The 26,167-nt window shown below is 35.1% G+C and overlaps 1 protein-coding gene across 4 annotated transcripts in view; it reads right to left on the bottom strand.

Annotated features, from left to right (window-relative positions):
* Rfc1 (replication factor C subunit 1) overlaps positions 1–26,167 on the bottom strand; it is a 110,704-nt gene that overhangs the window by 57,837 nt on the left and 26,700 nt on the right. For all 4 annotated transcript variants that reach the window (XR_009227133.1, XR_009227131.1, XM_046450607.2 and 1 more), the window contains exons 5-12: positions 14,602–14,834; positions 13,838–13,915; positions 13,057–13,134; positions 11,625–11,712; positions 9,487–9,752; positions 6,919–7,026; positions 3,642–3,821; positions 1,146–1,250 (exon numbers count right to left, since the gene is read on the bottom strand). Coding sequence is in view for 2 of the 4 variants with exons in the window: in XM_046450607.2 (XP_046306563.1) it covers positions 1,146–1,250; positions 3,642–3,821; positions 6,919–7,026; positions 9,487–9,752; positions 11,625–11,712; positions 13,057–13,134; positions 13,838–13,915; positions 14,602–14,834 (1,136 nt within the window). In the remaining 2 variants the exon portion in view is untranslated. The remainder of the gene's footprint in view (positions 1–1,145; positions 1,251–3,641; positions 3,822–6,918; positions 7,027–9,486; positions 9,753–11,624; positions 11,713–13,056; positions 13,135–13,837; positions 13,916–14,601; positions 14,835–26,167) is intronic.

Raw genomic sequence — 26,167 nt, forward strand, 5'->3', positions numbered from 1 at the left:
TATACTAAAAACACTTGACTTACACACTTTAAAAGGGTGAATTATGGTATGTACATAATATCATAATTTCTAAAATAGTTAAATGTCTTCATCAATGCCTGCTAAAACTCATGGACAAATATTTAAGGAGAAATAGAACACTTAGCATCATCTTCAAGTATCTACCTCAGATAGTTATCAATTACAAAGGGGAAAACAGTTTTTCTACTAGTGCAGAACCAGGCAGGCACCATGTCAACCAACTAACTGAACAAGTCATGCCTGCATTATATACATGTCATGCACTAGGAATCATGTACATATCATACCACTCCTGGGAAACTCCTGCCAAAACAATTAAACTCAATCTAATTAACGGAAAACATCAAAGAAACCAAAACTGAAAGATTCTCCAAAACAATGTTAACTTCCTGTTTTTAACAACTTTACTACAGTTACACAATACAAATCATCCCCTCAGATTTTTCTAACTGTCATAAACTGGGTGGATCATCTTGCCACATTGGTGACAGTGCTAGAGTTGTTAATCTCAGGATGCTAGAACTCCTATGTCCTGCTTTGAGAAAAGCAGCTATATAATGCTGGAATGAATGAGGGTAACACTAAAAGAAGCAGAGACAGAAAATCAAAGGGTTCTGAAAGCACTGGACCCTGAGTTCCTACTCAAGACCCACTCGGCTCTTAGTTTAGCTTAACTGACTACATTTTTTGTTTTTTTGCTGAAACCAAGACAAGCTGAGTTTGTGTCTCAACAGAAAAAGCCCTAATAGTTCAAACTAAGCACTAATCATGCTAATGCCCAGAACATATCCTTTAAAGAACTGCTAAGCAGTAATTTCTGCTGTAAAGTCAACACAAGAATATGAGATACGAGGAAAGTTTAACAAGTCGATACGTGTAATACACTGCCCTCTCTCTGCCTCTCTTTCTCTACATATTATTTTGAGAAAGCCAAGGAAATACACCGTGGAAGACATCCTGAAGAGAGTCCTCCAAATCAAAAGGAAATAAGGTTAAGTTCATTTGTGGTAAAAGAACAGTTAATCTTCTAGCCAATGAACCTGTATCCATATAAGATATGTCTGCATGAAATAGGAAATGTTTCTACGTTCTGACTTAAATAAATCAAGTTCATTTATACAAACCTCAGCTTCAACTGCTATTTCATATTTAGACTTCTTGCCTGGCATAGTTCGAATCAAATTCAACAGTCCATCTTCATCAATAATTTTTGTCCCCAAGGCTGCTGCCTGTTGATTAAAAATGAGAATCATCAGGGGCTGGGGTTGTGGCTCAGTGGCAGAGCGCTTGCCTAGCATGTATGAGGCATTGGGTTTGATTCTAAGCAACATGGATCAATAAATAAAATAAAGGTCCATTGACAACTAAAAAAAAATTAGAAGAAAAAAAAGAAAGAAAGAAAAGAAAATCATCACTGCTAAGTGAAGTTAGCCAATCCCAAAAAAACAAATGCCAAATGTTTTCTCTGATATAAGGAGGCTGATTCATAGTGGAGTTGGGAGGAGGAGCATAGGAGGATTAAACGAACTCTAGATAGGACAGAGGGGTGGGAGGGGAAGGGAAGGGGCAAGGGGGTAGAAAAGACAGTGGAATGAGATGGACATCATTATCCTAAGTACACGTATGAAGCCATGAATGGTGTGAATATACTCTGTATACAACCAGAGATGAAAAATTGTGCTCTATTGTAATATGTGTAATATGAATTGTAATACATTCTGCTGTCATATATAACAAATTAGAATAAAATTTTTAAAAAAAAATGAGAATCATCAAAACTGCACCCTAACCATTCATTTTTATAAGGGGGGGGGGGAGATTTCAGGGCCTATTTGTAAATTAGGTAACATTAAATTTTTTTTTCAGGGGGTGGTACTAGGGGTTAAACCAAGAGTACTGAGTTACATCCCCAATTCTTTTTTAATTTTTATTTTGAGGCAGGGTCTCATTAAGTTGCTTAAGGTCATGCTAAATTGTTGAGGCTGACCTCAAACTTGTAATCCTCCTGCCTCAGCCTCCTGTGCCATTGAGATTACAGGTATGTGCCACTATACCCAGCAACAATGGAATTTTTAAAAAGCAAAAACATTCACTGAAAAAGCACTATTAAAAAGAAAGAAAGAAAATACCAAGCATGGTAGCTCATGGCTGTAATCCCAGCAGCTCCTGGAGGCTGAAGCAGGAGGATCATGAGTTCAAAGCCAATCTCAGGAATTTAGTGAGGTACTTAGCAACTCTCTAATAAAACATTTAAAAAGAGCTGGGGGCACTGGGATTGTGGCTCAGTGGTAGAACGCTTACCTAGCATGTGTAAGGCACTGGGTTCGATTCTCAGTACCACGTAAATAAATTAAATAAACAAAGTTTTAAAAAAAAAAGAGAGCTGGGGATGTGGTTCAGTGGTTAAGCATCCCTGGATTCCATCCCCAGTGCCAAAAAGAAAGAAGGGGGGTGGGGGTAGAAAATGATAGATAAACTCCTTAAGAGTGATATGCTAACAGCTGAAGTATCACATTATTATTATTTTTTTTTTTTTGTGGGGGGAGACAGGTTCTCACTAAATTGCTAAGGCTGGTTTAGAACTTGGAATCCTCCTGCCTCAGCCTCCCAAATTGTTGGGTTTACAGGTGTGGGCCATCACACCCAGCTAACATTACTACTTTTGTGAACTGCTTTATCTTTCCTCCCAGAAAAGGGCAAAGCCACCAGGATCTAGGTCCAGTTCTTCACACCCTCTCCTATGTTTGACTCATACTCATCTTCCACCACCTTCTTCCCTGCTAGCACAACTGCAATGTGTCCATCTCCAAGTGATGGAGTATGTCTGGTCTAAGGCAATCAGAGAATTCCTGCTCCTCCCCAACCTCCATTAGAGCTCTGAATGTCCATGTGCCAGCTCTTGCCAATGACGCTTGGGTGGAACTCTACAGGAGATGTTTCTGGGAAGATGCCTGTCAGGCCACTCACAGCTATTATGACATCTTGCCCCTGTGTCCTTTGTCCTGCTTTGAATGCAGCTACCTTGCAATCATAAGGCGACAGGCATGAGGACTAAAGGAAGATGGCAATGGAAGGTGGCACTACCCTGGCTACATTGCCCAGCTACTGAGCCAACTGCTGACCTCTGAGATTATTGTCAGGTGAGGAAAATAAGCAGCAGTTTGTCTGAATCACAAGTTGAGTTGGATACTCTTTTACTTGGAGCTAAACACAATCCAACCTAACAGACCTCAATCTTCCCTTAGAGATTCCAGTAAAAAAAAAAAAAAAAAAAATTAGGATGGAGTATATCACGACATATACAGGAAAACTTAGAGCTAGAGAAAAAAGAAAACTGCATTTGTTTCTCTATCTTAAAAAAAAAAAAAAAAATTATTATTAACTAGAAGACACTAAGGAAATCAAATAAACAGGAACTATGCCTTCAATTGGAAAACCAAGAGCCTGGAGTCAAAGCCAACAGCACCTATACAGAGAAGAAATAACAAATGAAATTACTTTTCCTATATTTTCCCTCATTTAACTCTCTATATAAAGGCATTACTTAGTACGCACAGTCACACCAAGAGCATGCCAAGGAAGTAGGCTCCCACACTGCGGGGGGGCACAGCAGGACCCACCTTATCACTCTTGGACTGTCCACTATCACGACCCATGACAAGGTAGTTGGTTTTCTTGCTGACATTTCCTGTTACTTTTCCCCCATAACGTTCAATTAAAGATTTGGCTTCATCTCGTTCAATGGACTCCAGCACTCCTGTGATCACAAATATAAGGCCTTCCAAGCAATTTTCAGCTCCCTAAAAACCAAAAATGTTCACACAGAGAAGAAATTACATGGTAGCTTTCCAAAGAAATATTTGGCATCAAAAATTCAGCAAGCTGATTTTTCTCATTTGACATCATAAGTAACCTTGGCATGAAAAATTGGCTGGAAATTTACAGCAAATAAGCAGAACCTGAAACTAAATCCTCAGAAATTCTTATGTAGCTAACGTTTTTCAATTTTTTTTAAATGAGCTCCAAGAAAAACAATTCTCTTAGCAAAACTCATTAAAATTACCCATTCATGCAATTTTCCATTTTGTTCTTTTATATTTCAATTAGTTAATCAACTTGCATAACTTCAAACAACCAAATGCAATCCACCCACAGAAACTCTTGCTATTATTAAAAAGGGAAAGTTAATTATGAAAATCTTATGAGGTTGGAACCTCCCCTTCTCTCTGCTGACTATGCTAGGACAGTAAATCCAACAATTGGCAGGAGCTTAAAGGCAAGATCATATTATTCCTTGATTGGAAAGATAACTGATAATCTAAGGCATTTTGGCCAAAGGAAGCTGGATGGAGAAGACATAATCATATTTGCAACTATATAAGTCTATATATGTTATAGACTTTTATTTTAACAATATATTAATGAAATTATACAACCAAGCAAAATGAAAATCACACATGACACGCCAAATTACTATTACTGTTTTATCTTTTTGTTATTAACCATGGATTGAACCCAGGGGTGCATAATCACTGAGCCACATCCCCACCCCCTTTTTTTATTTTGTATTTCAAGACAAGGTCTCACTAAATTGTTTAGAGCCTTGCTAAGTTGCTGAGGCTGGCTCTGAACTTGTGATCCTCCTGCCTCAGCATCCCAAGCCATGGGTATTACAGGCATGTGCCAACATGCCAGGCTACTATTACTCTTTGAGTAAAGAACTGAGATCAACACAAACTTAAAACAGGCTTGAAAAGCAACTACACAAAATTCAAAGACTACCCTACCACAAGATCAATCCTTCCCATCTAGGTGAAAATTATTTTTTAAAAGACAAAAAAAAATTAGCTATGAATTTGGCTAGAAAGAAAAAGTTTGACTAATAAAATCTCAAGGTCCCTTCAAGGCCCACAGTTCTAGGATTGAAATGAGCCAATGCAATACTACAGGTACTTCCTTCTTGACAGATTCAAAATAACCCTGGAACAGACCACATGGAAGCCCCTATAACTCAAACCCCAATCATCTGCTATTTCCTAAGCAATCCCCCACAATGATTCTGAATGTCTCTTTGCTTATCAACCTCAGCACTTCCAGCCTCCTTACCCAGCCCTTCCATTCTAGGACTCCTCTGTAGGCCTTACTCCAGGAGCAGCAAACCTCTTCTCAATCTCTTTTCCAACATTCCCTCCACAGTCTTTCCATCACTGAAACCCACTGTCACCTAAGGACACCAGTTTTCCAAAAGTCCTCTCAATTAGTGGCTTATTTAGTCTTTCAGTGACATGCCTGGGCACTAGACTAACATCTTTCTATAGCTTCCTGTACAATCCACAAGCCCCTCCAGGTTTACCCCTTTCCCCTTGCCACCCCACAGCTGTACCATCCTCTGCCCCTCTTTATTAGGGGAACTACTAATCTCCATTTGTCGTTATGTATACAAAGCTACATGTGCTATCTCCATTTTGTCTCCCACACTCACTCCTTAGCCCACTTTCATCAGGCACTGCCTCAATCAATCCAATGAAGCTGCTCTAGCTAGGGTCACCAAGGACCACTATTCATGTCACTAGGTGAAATGACAAATTCCCATCTCATTTTTCTTAGAATCTTAACATGACAGACTTAATAGCCACCCTTATCATTTTAAAAGTACTCTCTTGCCTTTGCTTCTGTAATACCACCCTTGAAAGACTTCTCTCTTATGTTAGTGGTTATTTCTTTTTTGTCTCCTTTTGATTTTCACCCCCCTCTACTTCCCAAAGATACTGGGGACAAGGCCCCCTACTCCTCCCGTTCAGTTCAACTCTCAGATAATATTAATCCCTTCAAATATTACCTAAACGAATAATGCCCAAGTTTACATCCAGTCTTGACTTCTAAGCTCCATTGCTACATACATATTTGCCTACTCAGCATCTCTGCACAGACACTGAAAACAGCATGACCAGCAATGAACTCATCCACATCTTTCTAAACTGGCTCTGCTCCAGTAGCACCAGTGTTCACCTAGTTGCTCATAACCAGGAGACCATCCTTATGCTCACTCTTCCTCAGTTCCCTCTTCCAATTACCACAAAGTCCTGCAGATTTACCTCTTCCCTTGAAACCACTTCAGGTCTACCTTCACTGCTCCCTCAGACAGGCCTATCATTTCCTACCACAGCTCCTAACTGATCTTCCCCTTTCTATTCCTGCCTTGCCATAGCACCCCAGACTCAGCAGCCACAGTGCTATTTAACATATGCAATCTGGTCAAGTCAGTCCCCACTTACAACCTTTTTCTTACACAGAAGCCTGAAACATGGTGCCCCACAAGATATAGTCCCTCTCATTCCTTGGTCACTTTGCTATAACGGTATCAGTTTTCTTTTGCTTGTTCAAACATGCCATGCAAGATCCTTCTGCCTTCAAGCACATCACACATGCTGGCCCCTCTGACCAGATCACCATGCCATCACAACCCCATGACACCTGTGAATCCCCTTCATTCTTAAAGCCCCCATGTATAAATGCCATGTATTCTTCATGTCCTACCCAGGTCCTACTTCTTCTATTATATTAAGAGAACCCTGGATTTTTCCATCATGGCCATATAATTACAAATAAGTAATAATCTATTTAATCTTTCCCCTTAAACTATAAGTGCATGAAGGCAAAGGCATTTGTCTTCTCACCAGTGTATTCTCAGAGCCTAGCCCTTCTCAGGCTACTTGTTATTTAAAGGAATTTAAGTATCAGGCAGAGATTCATAATATGAAAAAACATCACTCATTCATAAAGTTGTGGCTTAGTTTTCTATTTTTAATTTTTCATTATTACTCTGCTACTGTAAGCATACTGAATGCACACATGGACCCACAAGGCAGAGGTGGCATACTCGCTCAATACTTTTACCTTTGGTATTTCTTTGGAGCCCAGAGCTTTGGGACCTTCTCGATTTAAGTAGCTTCGATAAGCTTGATAATTAGTTCGTTTCTTTTCAGAATCTTCTGGACTTACAGACTTTGAGGAGCAGAAAAGGAAATTGAATAAAGTCATGCAAAATTCATGTAAAATTAAAAATACATACCTAGAAATAAACATTAAAGACACTTCTGTGTTTTATCCTGAAAATAACAATTTGAGTTATGTAAGTACTCCAGGATGCCTGACTTACAAACCCTTGCATCGGTCCTTCTCAAAACAGTCTACTCTCTCTAAAGGCACATACCTCAGGGCAGATCCAGGGCATAAGCCAAGTTGCCAGTTCTAAGTAAGGAAATGGAAACTATTTTATTTTAGAAATTCATGTGGATTTTAAATTCTATTCCATGTTAAATCCATGATTATTTACAGAAAGATAAATTCCTTTACAATTAAATCTGTTAACCCAAGAAGATATCGTGTTTACCTACGGCCTTGTTTATTCCTAGATAATTCAAAGAACACTAAAATTCTGTGTGCCACCATTATCCCTTCTGTGTTTAACCTCTCCTATCTAGCTCTCTCAAGAGCTCTTACCATTTTATTATAGCTCAGAATATCCTGGGGAATGGCTAGGATAGGTATACCTGAGGGGAGGGGAGGGTCCTAGGTTCTGATTTAAGAACCACTACTAGATGGTCTTTATTGATTTTTCTACTTCCTATTTTATATTATTTTTAACTTATAAGCAATCCAAAATCCCTTTGAGAATAGAAAAAACATTTCTATATAAATAAGTGATATAACTAATAAAATAGTTAAGCTCATTTGGTTATGAGTTAAATAAGCCAATATAGAATCTAACCCTACTTTTTAACAATGGCTCCACACATTGGTTATTAAACTATAGCTGCCCACACCACATGCCCTGGAAACCATATTTTTAACAAGTTTCACAAGGGAGTCCAATGCATACCATCATGGGAATGTTATTCATTTATAACAATAATTCATTAGGGAAAAAATCTGAAATATAAACAACTTATAAAATAACTTTGAAGCATACCCATTTACAAAGTTAGATTTATTTGAGATCAACTGAATTTACTAAACATTGATGTTCTCAAAACTACTAAGTAAAAGTTCTGAGTTCTTTCTAACTTTGAAAACTTTCATAAAGAGTAACAGTTTAAAAAAAAGTAATAATATCATTAAAAATTTCCTTTTATTTCATAAAAATACACATCCTCTGTAAACTAAACATGTTTAGTGTGCCTGAAGAAAAACATTCATCTACCAGATAAGTATTTAGTGAAGAAAAATCTGAGACCAAAAAGTTAATTGCTCCTTTAAGCGTATTTATGAGCACTACCCACAAACAAAAGCATTTCAAAATCATCACCATTTCATGGTTTTGCACTAAAAAGCAATGATGATGAGCAGTTAAAATAGACAGTATTCTGCTTTTAATGATAAGTGCCTAGCATGAAGGAACAATGGTTTCTCATTATGAATCTAAAGTGTTCCAAATTGGAGATTCAAAAAAGAACATTAGCTTCCCATATATATATATATAAAAAAAACTTTTGAAAAGCATTCATTATTTTACCATTTTTCCTTTGGAAATGATTTCAGTACTTCAACACTATCATATGAGAACAAAAAAGGAATAACTTCAGGACAAATACAAACAAAAATTCTTATAATTATACTAGCTACAACTTACACAGCACTTACTATATCCCAGGCACGGTCTAAGTGGTTTTACAGATTGAGTCATTAGGTACTCTTATTATCTCGAAGTATAGAGAGGGGAATCAACCAGATCAAGGTCACAATTCTGCTCAGTGGTAGGGCTGGGATTGGAAACTTGCTCCAGAGCCTATGTTTGGAGCCACTATGTTGCACTGCTATTTTTGTCTTGAGTTCTCTGCCACTTAACTATGTGGTTAATCTTATAAAAGTTACTTAAATTCTTTCAGCCATTTCCTCACCTTTACAACTTGAATAATAAAAGAAAATATTTCACAGGGTTATTGTAAATATTATGAGATACCATATATAACATATTAGCAAAATACCTGATACATATTAACAATAAATACTGGCTAACTTAACTATAATTATGTAATAGTTTAAAATAAAATAGTACCTTCCGGGGATCAAACTCAGGGCCTGGCACATGCTACACACCCACTCTACCACTGAGTTACACTCACCACCGCCCTTAAATAGTATCTTAAAAGATCTGTAATGATTGGAAGTTGAAAATAAAATCTGAAAGCAATCAAACTCAGATAACCACAAAGCCCCAAAATAAACTTTTTTTGGTACTGGGGATTTAACCCAGAGGCACTTTATCACTGAGCTATATTACTCAGACCTTTTTTTTTTTATTTTGAGAGAGGGTCTCGCTAAGTTGATTAGGGTCTCACTAAATTGCTGAGGCTGCCCTCGAACTTGTGATCCTCCTGCTACATCTTCCCAAATTGCTGGGATTACAGGCGCGCACCACTGAGTCCAGCTAGCCGAGATACATACTGTTCAGAAAGTTCATACCTCTTTTTTAGCTGGAGAACCTTTGGTTTTCTTAGGAGTTTTCTTCTCTCCTTTCAACTCATTGGCACTGTCTTTTCTATTTGAGGCCACAGGCTCTGTTTCTTTATAGGAACTCTCTTCTTTTGCTTTCATAAGTGCCAACTTAGAACTGGCCTTTGGAGAAGAGGATTCTCCTGATGACTTGGAATGTTGCTGAGATTCTTTTGAGTTTTCACACTTAGTTGGCTTATTAGGACTATAGCTCTTTCTTGCATTTGAAAATTGTTCTGTTTAAGAAAAGATTATGATTATTCTTTTTGGAAAACAACACCCAATATCAACACTCCATTTGTTTATTTGTTTTTTTCTTTTCAACTGAATGATCTTAGTAGTACATAGTATAACACAGTGATTTCAAAACATTAATATTTTCATTTCTTAGCTTATATGGCATATCTATTTTTAAAAATTAAACATTTACATATTGCTTCTTTAAAAAACCAGTTCAAATTAAGAGATTTGTCTGTCATTTTAAATACAAACTACTCATTTCTGGCTATAATATTGTAAACAACATCACACCACAAATGTGCTCTGAAATTTACACAGAGAAACTTACTGACTAGAATATGCCACATAAAAATTCTATGGTTGGCAAGCTCAAAATTCGGAGGTGTGAAGACCAAAAGATACTTCATAAATAGATTTACTCATAGGATTAAGATCATCTATGCAGTAAGTCCTCCACATCTGGGGGTCCCACATTCATACATTCAACCAATCATGAATCAAAAATATTTTTTAAAACTGTGTCAAGTGATTGTAGCTCAGTGGTAGAGCGCTTGCTTTGGATGCATGAGACACTGGGTTCAATCCTCAGCACTACATAGAAATAAATAAATTAATATATTTTTTAAAAAACTGTGTCAATAACACAGATGGACTAGACATATTTTAAAACGTTTAAAAATTGTGTCAATATTATGATATATGCATGTATAAATATACCACAGTGAATTCCACCTTTATGAATATCTATGAAACACCAATTAAAAATAAATACATTAATAAATAAGAGGAAGACCAATAGAATAGAGGAGGGAAATGGGGGAAAGGAGGAGGCAAGAGGTGGCCCAAGGGACTGAAATGGAGCAAATTAAATTACATGCAATGTATGATTATATCAAAATGAACCCAACTATTATGTATAACTATAATACACTAAGAAAAGCATTTTTAAAAAAAAATTGTACAGAATGTGTACAGATATTTTCTTGTAATTATTCTCTAAACACTGTATAATTATGTAGCATTCCCCTTGTGTTAAGTATTTTAAGTAATCTAGAGATTATTTAAAGTATACAGGAGGCTGTGCATAAGTTATATGCAAATTCTATTCTATTATATATAAGGAACTTCAGCATCCAACGATTTTGGTATCCTCAGGGGTCCTGAAACCAATCCTCCACTAATAAAGAAAGATGATTACACTAGCAGTTGGTTTGATATCAAGGCCATTAAAGAATAAACCCCAAAACAATCAGTAGAAGACCTTCAGATGACCTGGACAATTGTAAGTCAACTCTAAAACTATAACATGAAAAGCTCAAAGCATTTAGTTGTCTTCATATACTGAAGTCCACATGTAATATATTGGAAATTAACAGGAAGCCAAGAGCCATAACATATTTATCATAACAGTCTTAGAGCAGATAGGCATACTCCACCAGCTAGTATCCAAAGAGCTCTCAAAATACAGATGATCCCTGACCTATGATGGTTCAATTGATTTTTCAGCTTTACTCTGTGCAAAAGCAATATGCGTTCAGTAGAAAATGTACCTGAAATTTTGAATTTTGAGCTTTCCCTGAGTTAGAAATATGCAATAAGATACTTCCTCAAGAGGAAGCAGCTATAAAATACAGTGTACTGTGTTGCTGAGCTATACTTTTGGAAAAGGGGTGTATTAAATGCATTTTCAAGTTATGATATTTTCAACTCTAAGTTAATTGGGATGTAACCCCACCATAAGTCCAGGAGCATCTGTAATAGTTTCATGAAATAATGTCTACCTAATACAATTATCAAAATGTTTAAGAGAATTCTAAGAATTCTCTTCTACAAAGATAAGCATTCTTACTTTCTTCTACTAGTATTACCTTTATGAGAATATTTATGTTTTTCTGGTTTACTTAAATTGGCTTGGGCAGATGAAAACGTTTCTCCCTCTTCAGTGTTCTTTTGGGCCTAAACAGATTTAAAAAGTGTCAAGTGTGACAAATATAGGAACATTATTACCACAAAATTCATTGTGAATTAAAGTTTTACTTTTAAATTCAAGGGTCACCTTCCAAACTAGGAAAACACTACAGTAAACTGTCATTTACTTAATTACAACATTTCTACAGCAAATGAAGCATGTTTTCTAACCTCATTTTACAGATAAAATGAAGATAAGGAAACAGATGAAAGATTGTAAAAATACATCTATAAAACATTATTACATTACATAACAACCTGCCAAACTGGAAATGGAAGCCTATGTTTGCTTCTTTTATTTCAACTCTCAAACTGTATTATGCAGTTCAAAACTAAAATGTAAACCAAAATAAAATGAAAACACACTAAAGCTTAAAGAAAAATTAAAAAGCACTTTCTCAAAAGAGAAAAATATCCAATATCTCCACTGCTCCCTCAAAATTTCATTTTATAAATGGGATAATATAGTATTTGTTATAATTTGAATACCTTTATGTATAAGGCTTTCCTTTCTTTCTTTTTGTACCAGGGATTGAGCCCAGGATCACTTAATCACTGAGCCACACCCTCAGTCCTTTTATTTTATTTTTTTATTTTGGAACAGAGTCTCAAATAAGTTACTTAAGACCTCACACTAAGTTGCTGAAGCTAGCTTTGAACTTGCAGTCCCTCTGCCTCAGTCTCCCAAGCCACTGAGATTACAGGTGTGCCCTCTGTGCCTGGCAAACAGTCAGATATTGGTACTGACAATTATACTGATTCATCAGAAATAAAACCAAAATGTGATTGATTAGAAATAAAGCTAATTTATTAAAGATCCAGTGCTTTTAAAAGAAAGAAAGAAAACATCATGAATAGTCCCAGCCACTGAAGAGGTTAAGGCAGGGGGATTGTGAGTTTGAGGTCAACAACGACAACAGCACTGATTCTTACTTAAAAAAAAAAAAAAAGTTTTTGATGCCAAAAATATACTGATTATTTTTTAAGATTGCCCTAATATAGATCTTAAAGTCAGCTTAAAAACAGCAAAATTATGCTTGCTGAAAAGACAGTGATTAAAATTAAAGTTACTAAATTTATGTCCTATCAGCATTATTCCCTGAACAAATACATAAAAGCCCCCTGTAAAGATTCTGGATTTTTGTGTTCTTGCACTCTTCTTTTAGGAAAAACAAATTTTCCAATGAATTTCTCCAAAAACATTTTTATAAATTATAAAAATTTAACTTCTTTCTGGAAAAGTCACTCATGGCTATATCTCCAGAGCCTAGAATATACAAAACACTGATCTATAGTGTATATTCAGAATGCAAACAGCCCATTATAATGCACCTTTTTGGTCTTGGGTTCCTCATCCAACATGGCTAATGTTCTGGCGAACTCTTCATCTTCATGCAATTGCCTCTCCAGCTGTAAAAACAATCAACATACTGAGATGTTTGTGTTCTTTTGTATTTGAAACACTTATATTCATTCAACATTTATTAGGCATTTACTCTGTGCTAAGTGTTTGGAGGTCAAAAGAGAACTCTGTACTGGAGACAGATTTAGGGGTCATCAGCATATAAATAATAATTACAAACACAGGAATGGATGAGATTGCTCATAGTAAAAACAGGAGATATGAGCAAATTAAGTTATTTTAAATATATTAAAGGAGCTTCCCACTAAAGAACTCTTAAGAGCCGGGCATATGCCTTTAATCCCAGTGACTTGGGAGGCTGAGGCAGGAGGATCGTGAATTCAAAGCCAGCCTCAGCAAAAACAAGGCACTAAAGAACTCAATGAGACCCTATCTCTAAATAAAACACAAAAAAGGGCTGGGGATGTGGCTCAGTGGTCAAGTGCCCTTGAATTCAATCCCCAGTACTTCTCCAGCCAAAAAAAAAAAAAATTCTAAGGGTAAATCTTAAAGTAAAATTATCCCTTGGTCTCATAGATATTTAGAGTTTATAGATATTTAGAGTTTTATATGTTAGATTTTAACTTACTTTACACATAATCTCCAATAAAGCTCAATTCAAAACTAAACTAGAACTATCTTGACTGCTTGCCTAGCTACAGCACATCAAAACATCAAGTTATTAATGATACCTAAGTAAAATGCCAATACCTCTGCATCTTCATCAAGTTGCAATTGCTTGGCGATGACTTCATCGTTTAATATGGAATCATTTGTATTCTGTGAAGGCTGTATTTCAAAGAAAATTAAACAGTATCAGCATAAAACAAGTTAAAAATAAGGTGTTTTTTCTTGACTATAATAGCTGATTAAACACACCAATGAGATAAGTATATCAGTAATAGTTGTAACCCACACCAGCCAAAATGTCAACTTTACTGGCAAATCAACATAAGAATGATCACATTGTCCCATGGAAGCACTAATATGAAATCAACAAACACACACTACTGGGCAGGTTAATTTAACTCAGGAGGCTGCTTTGACTAAGCTATAATTTCTATACAGCCAGAAAAAGATGAATCTAACTCCAGTAGAGAAGGTCAAATATAGCATATTCATAAGGGATGTATTTATGACTTCATTTGGGAACAAATCTATTATCTAATTTTGTCTGGTTGAAGTCACAAGTAAAATGAGTTTGTATTATGAGAAAACAATTTAAATTCTAAGAACTATAACTTTTTCTAATAGTCTTCATACCTTTTTCCTGTTTTGAAGTATAAAGAAAAATTACGTAGTATCTTATTTCTTTGTCCTCTAAAATGAGGGCAACACATTTTATCCTAATCACAGGAAAATTGTCTTCATTAATAAAACATGCTGACCCATTTATAACATCCTAATTTCTCCTCTTATTAACATCAGTACATGGCTATCATCTGAAAATTCTTTCTTGCATGTGGAACACTCACTTGTTTTCTTTTGCTTGCTACCATCTTCTTATCCGATCTTTGGACACTTCCAGTTCCAAAATAATCAAGCACTGAGGTTGGTGTAAGTTTTATTGGTGATAAAGGCTTATTCTTGGTCTTAGTGTTTTCTTCATTCTTTTTCATGTTTGATGTTCCAAGATAACTATTTGTAGATCTTCCATTTTCTTTTGATTTAGAGGCTGCTTTCTTACACATAAAGTCGTCATCTTCATCTTACATGGAATATAACCAAATATTTTTTGATAAATATCAATTTCTAAATTATATAAGGCAACTACTTCTACCAGCTTTAGAAAAAGTACAAAAAAGCTTTGGGATGCTAGTAATTCTTTTTCCTTTCCATCTCCTGAACTCAACAGTCACCCCCCTGCATTTACCACTGCCAGGCCTGTAATACACCAACCCAACTACACAAATATTTACTGAGCACCCATTATATGCCAGGTACTGATGATACAAGAGAGAATTAAAAAAAAAAAAAAAAAAAAAAAAAAACCTGCGCTCATGCAACTTCAAGTCTACAAGCGAAAACAGATAACAAATATGTACTGTTGAGTTATATGTGCTATGAAGAAGAAACAGAAGTGGGGTGTAGATCAATGGTAGAGTACTTATCTAGCACATGTGAAGCCCTGGGTTCACTCCCCACCAATGAAAAACATTTTAAATTAAAAAAAAAGAAAAGTGATGAAGGATGCTCTTTTAGAGAGTAATCGGGGAAAGTCTCTCTGATAAGTGAACTTTCACAGAACCCTAAAATACAGATACGACCAGCAAGAAGGCTCAGACAACGAAAACTACAAGTGCAAAAGCTTAAAGTAAGTGTGCTTTGAGGTCAATGTGGCCGCAGCACAATAAGAGGGTATGTGCTGCAAGAATCCAGGTGAAAGAGAGAGAAGTCAAATCCTGCAGGACTTTCTAGGTCACACAAAGAATTTCAGATTTTACTATAAAATGAGAATCAACTCTAAGCAGAGAATTCCAACTTAAGTCACATCCTTTGGAGAAGACACTGTACAAGGTTGAAAGGAAAGCAAGGAGATAACTTAGGAAGCTATGGTAGCTCCAGACAAGATGCTGTGTACAGTGGGTTTGCAGACATGGTAAGGAATTGTCAAATTCTAGCTATATATTAAAGGTGTACTATCTTATCAATATCTAACCATTCATTTAAGACTTTAAAATTTTGCTATATTTTATATTTTTTAAAAAATTCCCATTAAAAATTGGTCTTAAATGTCTTTTTAGGACTGGGTATATAGCTCAGTGATCAAGCACTTGCTTAGCATGTACAAGGCCATGGGTTCCATCCCTAGCACAACAAAAGAATTTCTATATATTCATAAGGCTTAGATAGCTAGAAACCCTAAAAATGTACTTCAAAGGGGCCTCAACAAATTTTTATTTGGTTCAGTGACTCACAAAAGAAAAGGCTTTTCAATTTGGTCTATTAACAAAAGAAATTTTTTTAAAAAATCTAAAAGATGACCATGAAGATTAGGTCGAGGGAACAGGAAGGTTTCCTTTATAAACTCAGTATGCAAAACCACATGAGTGGGTCTTACTTCCTCTCAAGGACTCACTCATTTGACTACCAATATTTGTTAAGGCCATATGATCCAGGAGTTGGGCTATTCCTAATTGGTTCCCACCAAAAAATAAAAGTAATCAATGCTATGTTAAAAGGCAAGAGGGGAGGAGATTTAGCCTTACTTTCTATAAATATATTAAATTGAAATTATAAACTTTACAACATGTAACTTAGAGGTTCCTGGTTACAAATATAGCAAGTAATCCACTATTTAAAGCAAGAGAAGGGATCTCTGAGGATGCCCATACCATTCACTATAGGCTCATTTTCTCTACTAACTGACGGCTCATCCAACCCTTCAAGGGCCTCCAATGAGCACAGATATGTTTATTAGATGGCTTCACATTCTTGGCTATGACCAACGAGGCCAGCCGTGGGCACCTGATCAAGTGGGGCCCATGATCAGTCGGGTTTATTCCTGCACTCCGCGAAACAGGTTAAAGGCCTCCTAACAAATTCCCCATCTTGTTTACTCCAAGCTAGTTTATTTTTATTTTTTTTAACTTACCTGAAACAGAACAATTCTAATTAAAGCACACTTGCTTAACTTTAGTGAAGTCAAACTACCTTTGAGCTTAAAAATTTATCCATAAACCTTTCTAAAGCACATCCAGGGCTTGATATACTTAAATTTCAGTTCAACCATGTTAACAAGAGTCAGCAGACAAGTTAGTCACTCATTCATCTATTCTCTCATTCTCTGCCTATTTGCCAGGTAAAGGAAAGGGGTCTGATTCACAGAGGTTTAGAAAAGCTGGGCAATATTATCACCATTCCACTTAAGTAAATAGCCTCGTGAATCACCCATAGTAAGTCTGATAACCACCGAGAATATAATCTAAAATACCTTTCGTTTTCTCTAAAATAACAATGAATTATTATAAAAATTCAAATATTTTATGATTGAGAGCTATTTTACATGCACACCTTCACTCAGTTAAGCTAGAGCATAACCAATCAGTAGCACAAAACAACGTATTACTCTCTACAGTCACATGTCACTTAATAACAGAAATATTTTCTGGGAAAAGCATCATTAGTTGATTGCACTGGTTGTGCAAACATCATAGGGTATCCTTATACAAACCTACATTATACAGCCTACTACACACGTAGTCATATGGTACATATATATGGTATAGCCATGATGAATAAAACATACAAGATTAAATAAAACATAAGATAAAATGATACAGTAAAAGACATGCTAAACAGGATGCTGCTATTGAAACATGTGATAGTAAACTTTAATTTTTGAAAGTGGAACGAGTACATTCTAAACAATAAAAATATACTAAATATATAAACCAGCAACACAGGTATTTATTAAAGTATATTCTGTACTATACATATTGTATGTGCTATAGTTCTGTATGACTTTGCAGTGCTTTAGGTTTCTTTACAGCGCCATCACCACAAACATGGACAACACAGTACACCATGACCTTAAATCAGGTGCAATGTCACCAGGTAATAAGAATTTTTCAGCTCCATTATAATCTATGGGGCCCCTGTTGTATATGCTCTTTATCATTGAAACATTCTGTTATGCGGTATGTGACTATATCCTACTTAGCAAGCCAAAAAAATATGCAAAATAGCCTTAAAAATTTAAACCAAGAAGAGCATCGCTTATATCCTGGCTTTAATAAAGAAAGGAAGAAAAAAAGGGCAGGAGGAAAAAGGAGGGGAGTGGGAGGAAAAATAAAAGGGGAAAAGAGCAGGGGAAGGCAGACTAGAACCTTCCAAGTACAGAAAATCAAAACATCACCTTAAGCAATACCTGCAAAATTAAAAGCATAACCAGTGTATGTAAGATAAGACTTCTAATCTTATCTTAAGTTTAATTATGTTTATATGCTTCATGCATGCTAGGCAAGCACTCTACCACTGAGCCACATCCTCAGCTCATATTTATTTGCTTTAAGTTCAACAACCACAGGAGGGAGGGGGGAGGCAGGAGGGAGTCCCTTAATGGAGAAGAAACAAAAATTAAATTGTCTATGAAATGACAGTGGCTATTCTAGCTTTACACCCACATTAAATACGCCAAGAACAGCTGGGCACAGTGGCACACACCTATAATCCCAGCTATTTGGGAGACTGAGGCAGTAGGATCGCATGTTCTAAACCAGCCTCAGCAATTTAGCAAGACCCTGTCTCAAAATAAAATTTTTAGAAAGGCTGGGGATATAGCCCAGTGGTAGAGTGCTCCTGAGTTCAATCTCCAGTACCACCAAAAAAATAAAACCCAAAACACTAACATTCCATTTCAACTACACTTCAACTTGCTCATAAGTAGTATGACAGAAAACACCAGAATTGAGTGGGTAAGGTCAACTACTATGGGAACAGACTATGGGCAAGAAAAGATGAAGAAATTAGGGGACTAATATAAGATAGGCAAGCAAAATGGCCTCACCATAATAATGGCAGTAGAGATTGAGAGAGGAATGAGTATTGTTTATAATATTGGAAAACAAATAGCCTAAATATCTATTCAAAAGTTCAACCATGTGATGGAATTCTATGCAGCAATAAAATATCTTAATGTAGATCCATATTTATTGATATAAAGATATCCATGGGGCTGGGGTTGTGGCTCAGTGGTAGAGTGCTTGCCTTGCATATGGTGAGGAACTTCGTTTATACTCAGTACCACATGAAAATAAAACAAAATAAAGGTATTGTGTCCATCCACAATTTTAAAAATATTTTTAAAAAAGATATCCATGTCAGGGCTGAGGATGTAACCTAGTGGTTAAAGTGCTCACCTAACATGAGTGAGCCCTGGCTTCAAACTCCCGGCACTGGGAGGGGGGGAAAAAAACTTCTCTATAATTTTGTGACTCTGAATAACCATATAAACTTTGGTTATTAAATTAGTATGTAAATTAGTATGTAATTAGTAAATTAGTATGACTTCTAGAAAGTAACTTGGAAGAACATATCTTTAACCTTAAATTAATTCATATCCTTTAGTGTAGTATTCTTGGAGATATTAGAAGTGTGGAAAAATATATATTACAAATATATTCATCAGGGATGCGAATGTAGCCCAAGGGTAGAGCACTTGCCTAGCATGCACAAGCCCTGGGTTTGATCCCCAGGCACACTATTAGGAACGTGAACAGTGTAGGCAATCAAAATAATCAAAACTGGGGAAAGGTTTAAATAAATTGTGGTCTAACCAGTCAATGGATTCATGCAGCTGTTAAAGATCAAGCCAAAATTTCAAGGTTCAAAAAACTGATGACAACAGTTTTTTTAAAAAAAAAAAAAAAGCAGAATGCATCAGTTCTTTTACATTAGTCCTAACATTCTAGGTCTTACACCAGTTTAAAAGGAGGGCTTCTTCATGAGCCTCCCCTGCTAGTAACCTTTACAAGATTGAAAAGCAAAGAGCTACTCTCTGAATACATGGGTTTAAACTTAACAAATGTCTTCAAGCTACAGGTCCCAAAAAATGTACTATTCCTAACACAGACACAGTTTTATAAACATTTTCATAATTTTTCAATAAGAAAGTAAATCACACATGGATCTCCAAGAAAAAATCATGGAAGTGAAATTTCAAGTATATTTTCACTATATTAAGCAAAAATTACATACAAGTCCCACAAAATAAATAGCTCTCCAGACCCCTTGGAAAGTAGGAGGAATTCTGGGGAATGAAGTTATAAAAGAGAAAAGAAGAGACAATTCTCAAGGACAACTCTCTTGCTTTGACACTTCTTCAATGTCTCCTGATTTGTGTTCTTTCCCACACTCCTTACAGTTGTGGGAGTGATTAACAACAAAAGGAAATTCATGATCCTAAGAAAAGTGATATTTGTGACAAATATAAGGGTTTCACAACTAGAGTACGCTCTGTCACTAATATCTGAAGGATCCTGTCATGTGGCTTTGATGAAACCAGAAAATCTGAAGAAAGAGCAGTCCTACTGTCTACACACACGATGACTGTTGAAAAGGTTGTTGTAAAGCTCCTTAGACCTCAGTATTCCAGGGTTACACAAATATATTATGGAGAAAAAAGGCAGAAGAGGCCAAAGATGCAACCAGCTGCTTGCAGAGACACAGTCATTTAACAGGTGTTGCTGTGACCATCCTCACATAAAATCAATATTTGACAATCCAATACATTGTGTAGAGATGAAACACTCCTCTTTTTTCACATTTACCATTTGCTAACAAACCTAAATTTGTTTCTGCTTTGTCAGAAGCCAAAGGCAAACTATGTTCTCATCTCCCAGAAACTTATAATAAAATAATGATAAATAGATCTAAGTCAAATTTCTGAGAACTAGGTGAAAATCATGGGCAACTGAACACTTAAAACTTCCCTCCAGGATATCTGTTTCCTTATGAAAACACCATTTATTTTCATTAAAGACAACATAAACTCAAATGTGGTAACAACAACCAAGTAAACTAGCATTATCCAACACACAGCAGAGGAACTGCCTGGAAGAGAAGATTGCTTTGCCACTCTGAATTAGATACATTCATTTATTTAGACAGATAACAAATAAAAGAAAAAGAGAATAATGTGCAGGTCCATATGAAAATCTATTTACAAACCAAAAAGAAAAAAAATCTCATCTGGAATTCATACTGCTGAGAATATGACCTTTCCAAATGGATCTCTGAATATCCTAATTCTGACTTTCTTTCCTTTGGTCTGGAACACATCAAAACCAAATTAATGGAGAGATCTCATTATAGAAATTAACAATAATTTACTCAGCAACAACTCAAAAACTAAAAAGAGGACCTAGACATTTAAAGCCTGTTTCTATGAAGTTCCTTTTCAATACTTCTTTGAGTTAAAACCCTAAATTGTCCTTTTGGTTTTGGAGCTAGAGAAAGGTTCATACATTTGTCAAGCCACCAGTAAGTATTCATTAATTAAGTAGAAGAGAAACTATACATAACTTCTTTGTCTGTTTATGTGGTGAAACATTCTATACATATCACTGTAATAAAACTTCTGAGACTGTTCATCTTTAATCAAGAAACCAGATCTCATGATTCATTACCAATGAATCCTCTTAGAATCAAATGGAATCCATTATACTTTTTAAATACTTTTTATAATTTGTGGAGTCTTGTAAGGTAGTTAAGGAATAATAACAGAAAAATTGTAAGAGCTTGAAATATGACGTTATCCACCACACAGGTATCAAGCCCACTGGATCTCACTGAAAAAGTAAAAAGAGGGAGCACACCTGAACATCTGGCCAAAGTACATGACCCAAAACGTCTTACAATTCAAAGTCTTCGAAACAAACAACAGAAGGAACCCTTACTGGCCAGAGTTAAGGCAGTGATTCTGCAATGCAACTCCCCACACACAAGAGGAGGAAGGGAATAGTGCTGGGCTCAGTATTAAAGCAAAGTATAAATCACCTGCATGTTAATTTGATAAAGACAGCCAGACACTGTGGCACATGCCTGTAATCCCAGCAACTGGGGAGGCTGAGACAAGAGGATTGCAACTTAGCAAGGTCCTAAGAACTTAGCAAGATCCTGTCCCAAAATAAAAAATACAAGGACAGGGGATGTGGCTCAGTGGTAAAGCACCCCTGGGTTTAACCTACAGTACAAAAAAAAAAAAAAAAAAATTCTGTCCCTTAAAACAAGCTTAATAATTTTGCCAATGATTAAGAAAGAAATTAAAAGATAAATCTATCAAATATATAGAGGTGGTTTTGGGTCATAGCTCAGTAGTAGAAAGCTTACCTAACACGCTCAAAACCCTGGATTCAATCTCCAGCATCACACAGAACAACAACAACAATATATGCAGAAGATGTGAAATCAGATTACAGAAAAAATGTAAGTAGATGAGGGACATTCAAAGATCTACTAGATTCTTCCACCGTGAAACTTGTGCAACCTTAGATTAAAAATTGCTTCTCTAAGAACATGTTTTCTCAATCAGCCTTAATATTAGGTAGTTTCAAAGATAAAATTAGAAAAATATGAAAAATGGGCTATACAATAAATTCTATTTTATTCCACGAAGGCATTAAAAAGGATTTGAAAAAAGTTATAGATCGACATACATAGTATTTAAAATTCCCCCTGTCTTTTAGTCTGGAGACACGAACTTCAAATAAAATAATAGGTTCCTATGTAAAAGATAACTGTAGTTAAAATACAAGTAACAATCTAATCTGATATAAATCTGTGAAAGTTTATGAACTAAAATTTTAAATTAGACTCTCAAAACGTATAATGGAAAAAACTATAAAATAGAACTACTAATTTATAAACTATGTATTATTCCTTCTAGTATACATACACAATACTAAATTTCCATGTCAAATCTTACCAAAACTTTTCACACTTCTCAAATTCCCTCTCCTCCAGGAAATATTTCCTGAACTTCCAAAATTTAAGTTACCTCATTCATGCCTGAAAATCCTTCCAAGATATTTCTATCACTGTTAATTTTCCCCCCATAACTATTATGTAAAAGTATTATCTCCCCAATAGACTTTTTAAAAAATATTTACTTTTTATTTGTAGTTGGATACAATATCTTTATTTTACTTATTTTTATGTGGTGCTGAGGATCGAACACAGGGCCTTGCACTTGCTAGGTGAGCAGTCCACCACCGAGCCACAGCCCCAGCTCCACCATAGACTTTAATAGTGTACTTTAATCCAGAATACAATTATGCATACAGTGTATACATCAGTGTATACATTTTATTAAAATTTAAAAGTGTATACATTTTATTACTATTTAATAAATAAATTAGTAATAATTTAATATTATTAAATAAATGTATTATTATATTATTAAATAAATGTATTGATCATTCCACAATGTATATATTTATGTGTGTATATATATCCAAACATCACTTTGTAACTGACAAATAATTATTATTTGTCATTATTATTTAGAATTGAAAATATATGCAATATATTTAAATTTTTTTTTTAAATTTAAGTATTGAAATTTAATTAAAAAAACAGATAACACAATAAGGATACAAAACCTGAAATCAGCCCAGAAACTAAGAAGATAAAAATGTAATACAGTTAGTTGATTCTAGAAAAAAATTAAGGAGAAACTGAAAACTGGAAAAGAAAAAGCTAACTTAATAGCAGCCCATGGCTTTGTTTTGTTTTTTTAATTTTTCAGGAGTGTTTTGACCTATAAGATAAATAGGAGTTGAAAGGAAAAGGAAAATGGTTGGGGCAGAAGGACCCTAATAAAAACACTGTGCCCAGAGCATAGCTTTATGAAAATAAACCCTGTGCTATTACTCATAATACAGGTAGATAAGCTACACTCTTAAAAATGCTACATAGCTTCAAGAAACACTACTCCTTTTAAAGTGGTCATATTCTTTGTGAACTGCCAATTCATAAAGTAATGAAGCACAAACAGGCTCACATCAACAATACAATATCCAAAAAAGGAAGAGAAAGAAAAATTGAACTCATACTATCAAATTCTATGCAGAAGTTTAAAAGAATGAGACAGAGATCTTTTAAAATTGAAAGAGGTAGACTGAGGAAGGGGGCAGGAGGAACAGGAAAAGGGAGAAGAGGAAGGGAGGAAGGGCAGACTAAGACATTAAATTATGAAAAAGCAAGCTAAATATGCATATATACATACAAGTACAAGTGTGTTTAATATAGCTATGTAAAGCAAAGGAGTTACATGAGGGAAATGGAACATATACTCATTTGATTTAAAACCATGTTAAACTAAATACTTCATCCATCCTCAAAAATTCTCAGCTCAGTTTCTTTTATACAGAATCTTAATGTATAAATTAATATTAATCTTTAGCAATAATCAAACAATATACAGTTCTTGGTTTCTTCTCCAAGGAATCTTTCTGCCTCAAAACATCTAGGTTTCTCTGAAAACATGTCTAAAAGGCTCCCTATCATACACAGAATTTATACCCATTTGTTCATACATAAAACTATGTCTGAAAATTAGCAAAAAAATACTATAGGAACCTCCAGTAATATTTTCTGCTCTGTTTTTCCAAATCGCAGGTCACTGGTGTTACACAGTAACCCAGAGAACAAAACAACACCAATTTTTTTTTCCTCACTTAACACCCACCGAATAATTATAACATAAAGAACACTAACTGCCTCTGGGATTATGAGCTCAATAAAATTAGCAGTCATAAACAATTCTTGAGTGAGGAAAACCCCCACCTTTTTGGATCAAACAGTGGCCCAATGAAACTGCATATTGAAAGGTCATCTTTACCAAACAAAACTCAAGGCCTCTCACTTCATTAAACAGCTGAAAGTAAATACATTTACCCAGTACAACAAGTATTTGGGTTTTTACCAACCCAGAAGAACATTTTACTAGTCAATGGTTAGCTATGAAAAGATTTACAAGCAATTTTTTCCTTTTCCTATAACATGGAAAATTAATGTAATTAAATTAGTCTTTAAAAAAATCAATAAATCCTAGGAGACAGATTTAATCAAAGAGATGATCAAAAATATTTGTCATCAAGTTAATGGTAAACCTAAATGCCTGTATAATAATATGGTCTAAAAGGCTATATAATAATATAAACAAAAATATTTGAAATCTACATTATTCCTAAATCTGTTTTGCACTGTTTAGAAAATTATGTAAAAGAAATAAAATGTAAGCCATATATGTGATTTTAAATAGTCTCATAGCCACATTTAAAAAGCAAAAAGTAAAGTTAATTTTACCAATGGTTTACTTTACTTAATCAAATATATCCAAATTGTTATCATTTCAACATGGGATGAATACTAAAAAGCCAGTAAGATAGTTTACCTTTTTGTAGGAAGTCTTTGAAATCTTTTTTTAAATAAATTTTATTGTGTATAGTTAAGGCATACAAAAATTATGTGATTCATACAGTCAGTAAAATGGATTTTACAGTGAAGCAAATTAACATATCTATCATCTCACATAGTTAGCCATTTTTTTTTTTTGGTCTGTTTTTGTGGTAAGAGCAACAAAAATCTACTCGTTCAGCAGTAATCCCAAATACAATTTGATTAGCTGAGTTCTCTTTTATGCATCAGATTTCTAGACTTTGTTCATAGTACACATCTGCTACTTTGTAACTTCTGACCTGTATCTCCCCGTTTTCCCCCTCTACCCTCTTGGTAATTGCTGTTTTATTCACTCTGGGAAATCATGCAATATTTTTCTTTATGCACATGGTTTATTTCACTTAACATGTCCTCCAAGTGGCATATGCCCATATCACCTTCTTGCAAAGAAGGCTGAATATTCCATTGTATACATATATACAATTTCTTTATCTGTTTGTTTCCATGTCTTGGTTATCATGCATAATGCTTTAACAAATGTGGGAGTGCAGATATCTTTACAAGGTGATGATTTCGTTCCCTTTGGATATATGTCCAGAAGAATGATTGCTGAGCTAACTGGTAGTAATATTTTTAATTTCTTTAGCAATTCCCAAACTGTTTTCCATAAAAATTGTACCAATCTATATTCCTACCAATAATGTAAATGTATTCCCTTTTCTACACACTCCTTACATTTTTTAATCTCTTAACTTTTAGATAATAGCTACGTTAACAGGTAGGAAATGATATCTCACAGTGGTTTTGCATTTCCTTAATGATTAATGTTGTTGAGTACCTTCATAATCAGTTGACCATTCTTAGTATTCTTTGGAGAAATGTCTAGTAAGGTCCTTTGCTCATTTTTTTAATTGGGTTATTTGCTGTTCTACTACTGAGATGTATGAGTTCTTTATAAATTTTAGATATTTAACACTTATTTAGATATGCGGCTTGCAAACATTTTTTCCAATCAGTTAAGTTGGCTTTTCGTTTTGCTGATTATTTCCTTTGCTGTGCGATGTCTGTATTTTACTCTCACAACACACACATTTGAGAGTAATCACATTTCAAGTGATCAAGAGTCACATGTAACTA

The sequence above is a fragment of the Marmota monax genome, unplaced genomic scaffold, assembly GCF_021218885.2.
Source record: "Marmota monax isolate L192 unplaced genomic scaffold, Marmota_monax_Labrador192_F-V1.1 WCK01_AAM20220418_F8-fsc00025, whole genome shotgun sequence".
Lineage (NCBI taxonomy): Eukaryota > Metazoa > Chordata > Mammalia > Rodentia > Sciuridae > Marmota > Marmota monax.